At 42.7% G+C, this 6,000-nt stretch overlaps 1 protein-coding gene across 2 annotated transcripts in view; it reads right to left on the bottom strand.

Moving 5' to 3' along the window:
- Nucleotides 1–314: 314 nt before the first annotated feature.
- Nucleotides 315–6,000, bottom strand: part of DCAF12 (DDB1 and CUL4 associated factor 12) — a 37,973-nt gene continuing 32,287 nt past the window's right edge. For both annotated transcript variants that reach the window (XM_047830743.1, XM_047830744.1), the window contains exons 7-9: nucleotides 5,520–5,682; nucleotides 3,031–3,209; nucleotides 315–2,492 (exon numbers count right to left, since the gene is read on the bottom strand). In XM_047830743.1, the coding sequence (XP_047686699.1) occupies nucleotides 2,334–2,492; nucleotides 3,031–3,209; nucleotides 5,520–5,682 (501 nt within the window). In that variant the 3' untranslated portion in view covers nucleotides 315–2,333. The remainder of the gene's footprint in view (nucleotides 2,493–3,030; nucleotides 3,210–5,519; nucleotides 5,683–6,000) is intronic.

Below are 6,000 nucleotides of genomic sequence, written 5' to 3'. Positions count from 1 at the left end.
CTCTCAGGTACACCCCCAAACCAGATCTGGGAAGAGCATCACTCACCTTGGTCACTGTGTCCTCTTGCCTGGGCATATTCATCCTCAACTGGACCTGGACCCCAGAATAAATGATCTTTGGCCAGGGCTGGGGACCAGGAGCAAGTAGGTCTAAGTGTTCGTGTGATTGTACTTGACTTGCCCTTAACTTTGAGGGAACTCTTGTGTTCCCTTCTGTTCCAAGCAATCCTAGCCCCCCAAGGTAAACTTTCAACTAGTCATTTGGGGCTTTTACCCCGCTGCTTCTTGGCTATACATATTTACTCAAACCACTCTGCAACTGGAATAATATTTATTTTTTTACTTGGCAAAAAGTCAAGTGCTACATTTTTAAAAACAAAATCTCAAACAATCAAACATATTACCCATCACAGAAGAGGGTCTGGCAACAGTACAAAACATCCTACTTAAGATCTTTTTTTTTTTTTTTTAATATACAAGTTGGTTTAAAATGATAGAAGTTCTGTGAGAACTAAGAAATCTACAGCCTGTAGTTTAAGAATAGAAAAAAAATTAAGACAATTAAAAGATCTATAGTATCCAGCATTTTACTTAATTCCCTGTTTATAGCACCTATTTCTCTAGGTTAGAAGATGAGAATTCTAGAACCTGTGGTATGTGCCTTGTATAACCAAGATAGGGTGGACTTGCTGTCTCCTCTCCCACCAGCCCCCATTACCAAGGAGAAGGCACTCTTTTTTTCCATCTCCCCACTTACACCCAGAGCAGAGGGGGATAACTGGGAGAGCAATTTAGAAATGAGAGTGCAGGAATAAATAAGACTTTTCCTTTCCCCCAGGATGGGCTGTTGACAGAAGCAGAGTATGTGCTTAGAATGGAGGAGGAATTTGTGGGTGGGAACAGCTGCTATCTGCAACATGATGCGTAAAAAGCAAGGAATAACTGGACATCACGGTCAGTCAGTTGCCTGCAAGTTTCAAAACCTCAGACTAAACACAGTTCAAGGGAGGAACAAATTACTAATCACATCAATGCTTTTACATGCACAATGTTGCTGGCTCTAGGCCACCACCACCACCCTGGGGCTAAGCCAACAGAGTGGGAGAGGCGGCTTCAACCCCAGCCCCACTGTAATAAGAAAATGAACATTCCACACATGAAGCACTCGCTACACACAGATAAACCCCCTGCTTACCCCCACCCTCCTGGACTGAACCCAATTTAGAAAAGCAAAGCAAAACCCACAAGATTAGAAGAAAGGCAAAGGAGAAGTTTCTCCACAAAGCCAAGGGGACTGAGTATGTGAATCTTAGCAAATGTAAGGCCCCGTGCTCCAGGCCCCTGAGATACCATATCAGGTCTTGTTTGAGGGAAGGAAAAGGAAGACTGGGATAGGGATTCTCTTTACCAAGTTCTACCAATGCTTCTGCAGCCTCGAGAACTGCATCTGGAAACCCTGATGTTTTAGGGGAGTGGCCACTGGCTCAGTAGATGGGACGATGACATGGAAATGACACAGAGAAGTGTTCTCACCTGGGGAACACAAGGTTGGGAAGACAGGTAGGGGACGGATCACCCTGGAGTCCTGGCATGAAAGTCACCAGGAAGCCTGCCATCTAACTCAAAGGGTTTTCCTGGTGGTGACTGTTTTTCTTTCTGTTTTTACTTCCTATAATCAGTGCTGTTAGACTTTAAAAAAACAAGATAAAGACTAGTCCCAAAGCTGACTCTGTGAATAAAGTTGTTTCTTTTATAAATATTTTAATTACAAGTAATTCTTACTCCAGGTAATTTCAGTGACACACGGTATTTGCAGGCACACAAGTTCTCTTTCTCTCTCTCGCTCGCGCGCTCTCTCTCTCTCTCTCTCTCTGTCTCTCACACACACACACACACACACACACACACACAAAGACAGCCCCCAAACTTTCACAGAAAGTCTGACAGCAACCACATAATTATAAAGGAACCCTACCTCTCAAGAGTGAAGTAAGGGTGAGAATGACTATGCCAGCCTCTGCCAGAAGCCAGAGAGGGGAGAGTGTGTGTCACTTAAAGAAAAAATACAAATAAGAATTAACAATGTTTGGTTGAGAAGCCAGAAAGAAAAAAGAAGAAACTCTGATTACCAAAAGCGAAAAAAGGAAAAAACAACAAAAAACACTTCAGATTTCTGTACAGAGCTTCCTGTCAAGTGCCTAAACCATAGGCAAACTCTTGTGTTCCCACTAAAATGAGGGCCTCAAACAATTGGAAGAAAATCAAAAGAAACAAGGAAACTAAGGATGGAAGTTAGTGTAAATCTCTACATTTTGGGAAAGAGTTAGTTGTCATTAACTCCAGAGCCCAGCATAGTTTCCATGGAGCCCTGAAGGGAGGGGACCTCCTGCCACAAAGAGTTTCGTTCCGGACGAGTCGTAGCAGTGGGTATAAACAGCATTGGGGAAGAAATCAATGTCCGAAAAGTAATTCCTCCACGTTTCATCATGATTCTATGGGAAGAAAAAGAGACTGTTAGCACCTCTAGGCCACAGGGCAGAAAAGGGGATAGGAAGGGACAGGAATTCCTTCTGGTCTCCTTAAGAGGAGAGGGTCTTGCATCTAACCTGATGTCAGGAGACTGGTGCTCATGGGAACTGGAGCCTCATTTTTCCAAATGAACATTAGGGAAAATAGGCTGAAGAACTGCTATACAAACTTAAGGTCTTCTCAGGACAGTTGGGACCAAATTCTTCAATAATAATTCAGTAGCGGCTACGGTGGGGGGGTTCCTTCCTTCTGCTCTATTATCACCTGGGGGTAATCCTAAATCAATTAGTGTGTCTTACTGGGCCTCAGTTTTCCCATTAACATGTAGACGCAGAAGCAAAATCAAGGCAAAGTGCCTTTCTCTGCTCTAAGGAGTACCTCTTACCAGTGAAAAAGTATGTGACTAGCTGGTGTTATCAGTGGGGGTGGGAGCAGATGGGTAGACTGAAGACAATTTTTCTGTCACTGTTCAGTAACCATGTCAGGCACGGTCTTACTCACCAGCCAGCCCTTGCCAGTGGTTAGTTTCAAATTCTCCCCTGCTAGTCTGGGCTTAGACCCATAACAAGCTGAGAGCCTCTCTTCCAGGAATCTCTGAGCTCGGATGTCATAGAACAGCAGGGAACCCTGCCCTGTGCCCACAGTGATGATATGCTCATAAAAGCTCACTGATCGGATCCCTGAGAGAGAAAAAAGGAAAGGGCAATGAGTAGGGAGAATATGCACTTGATGGTCTGACTACCTGAATTTCTCCAGCACTGAGTTCACATGGCACCCACATACCAGACAGTGCCTTTCCCATGGCAGGTATATCTCATGCAAAAGCCTTAGAATGCTGATGCCACACTGCCAATCCATGCACTAACAGGGACCTTCCCATAAACCTTAGGGAAGTGCCAGAGACCAAATGATGCCTAAGATCTTTTAGCCTAAGACCTTAACTGTGCCCTGAACCTTCCTGCCTCCCCTAGACTTACTGTGGAGTCATCTTTCATAACTCTAAACTGTTATATGTAAACTCATAACTTCTCCACTGTGTTTCAAACCTGTACTGAAATAGGGTAACCTGCATATTTATATATCATTATATTAATAAGGACTTCTTCCTATCTGACCTAAAACCCCTATCTGACACTGCAAGAGGTCTTTATCTGGTACTGTGTCTGTGGATCAAAGAAGTGTATGGGGTACGAAGATGTCTCTTGGCACACAGGAAGTGCTTGATAATATTTGTGGAATCAGTATTTTCTTATTAGTTATGAAAGCTACTCCTGTAACAGTAACCAAAATATCTTATTAAAGCTTTATTTTTTTAAGACTCATTTTTAAAAATTTTTTCAACATTTTTTTTTTTTTTAACATTTATTTATTTATGAGACAGAGAGACAGAGCATGAACGGGGGACGGTCAGAGAGAGAGGGAGACACAGAATCCGAAACAGGCTCCAGGCTCTGAGCTGTCAGCACAGAGCCCGATGCGGGGCTTGAACCCACGGACCGCGAGATCATGACCTGAGCCAAAGTCGGATGCTTAACCGACTGAGCTACCCAGGCGCCCCTCATTTTTTTTAATTTTTAAAAAATGTTTATTTATTTATTTTGAGAGAGAGAGAAAGAGCAGAGAAGGGGCAGAGAGAGAGAGAGAGAGATGGACAGAGAGGATCCCAAGCAGGCTCCACATTCAGAGTGAAGCCCGACATGAGTCTCATGACCTAAGCCAAAATCAAGAGTCGGTCACTTAACCAACTGAGCCACCCAGGTACCCCTAAAACTTAAACACATTTTTTTTAACTAATCTCTACACCCAACATGGGGCTTGAACCCACAACACCAAGATCAAGAGTCACATGCTCCACCCACCAAGCCAGGCGCCCTTCTTAAAGCTTTTCATTGCAGACATCATTCCAGCCAACCCTAATCACTCTTCCCCTTAAAACTCTCATTACACACATTATTCTCTCTGCACTGAAACATGAGCATCTTAACTAAAATTGAAAACAAACCCCAAACAAAAGCCACTTTTGCAATATCTGAATGAAAATAAACACTTCTTGAAAGAAAGAGGCTAAACTGTAATTCTTATTGTGCCTTTTAGGACTCCCAGGATAATGTAGTTACATTTTTGCATGAGAAGGGGAAGAAAGTGAGATGAAGAAAATACACTCTGTTAACTTGAATAATCTGTATTCTAGTCCCTGGCTGTTCTTCCACCAATCCAGAAGATACTGAGCATGGAATTTAAATGCTCTGAGTCTCAGTCACCTCATCTATAAAACAGAGTTATTAACACTAAACTTACCTTTTCCTACCTGCTTTTTACAGGGTTCTAGGTAAGATGAAATAACATGTCAGATAAAGATATACTGAAATCTTAAAGTACAGCACAAACATAATCTTTTTATTCCTTGATAAAGAAAGAGTGCTCTCAGAGGAAATATGCTATAAAAGATGGGAGGCTGAAGCTACAACTCACCCAGTGATCAGAACTACTTCAGCTTTACTGAGGTATAACTGACAAACAATACACTGTACATATTTAAAATCACAATCTGAAGTTTTAACATATGTATATACCCATGACACTATCACCACAATCAAAATAACTAATATATCCATCACCCTCAAATGTTTCCTCATGCCCTCTGTAAACTCCTCACTGTACATCATCCCTTGGCATAAAATGATTTTTACAGTTCAGATGGGGCACCAGCAAAAAACTACCACAGGGCAGAAAGTCAAGATCTATGAAGAAATAAGAAAACCACCAATATCCTGACTGTTGGTTTCCACTGAGGCTTCTGTGGCCACAAATTTGTCTGTGGTGTTTGAAGCTCTGTTGCCATCTGCGAGTATTTAAGCTCCCTCCATGTGTTACCAAACACCAGGTTCCATAAAGATCACGATTGTTGTTTGGAAATCAACACAGAAACTGAAATTCAAAACCCATCTGCAATGCAGCTATAAGCCTCAGGGGCATACCAGGACTCTTACCACTGCCTCGCTCCCTGGAGCAAACAGACTTGACGTTGTATGATGGCTGCCGTGGATCCAAGAAGGAGACATGAGCTTGGGAGCCCACTGCATACACCGACCATTCACTACCATAGGCCAGGCACACATTCTCACGGCAATATGGCAGTTTGGTGGAGAGGAGCTGAAACAGAGAGAGGAAATGATGCACCCATGGCAATACCAGAGAGTGTACTATAGGGCACTGTTTTTAGATGCCCACCTGTGTGGGTTTCCTTCATACACAAGCCACACAAAGTCAGAGACAAAAAGACAAGCCCTGATTAAGGAAATAATGCCCTGTTCCACCCCTAAGTAAATAAGAGAAAGAGAGGGTGACTGTTAATAAGAAATAAGATCTAATACTGAAGAGGACTGATTAGGGGAAAAAAGGTTAAGCTGGAATTAAATAATCAGAAGCAGAAAAGCCTAGACCTACAGGTTATTTCCAGGGGTAACCCCA

The sequence above is a fragment of the Prionailurus viverrinus genome, chromosome D4 (assembly GCF_022837055.1).
Source record: "Prionailurus viverrinus isolate Anna chromosome D4, UM_Priviv_1.0, whole genome shotgun sequence".
Taxonomy (NCBI): domain Eukaryota; kingdom Metazoa; phylum Chordata; class Mammalia; order Carnivora; family Felidae; genus Prionailurus; species Prionailurus viverrinus.
This window is presented reverse-complemented; position numbering and strand designations above follow the sequence as displayed.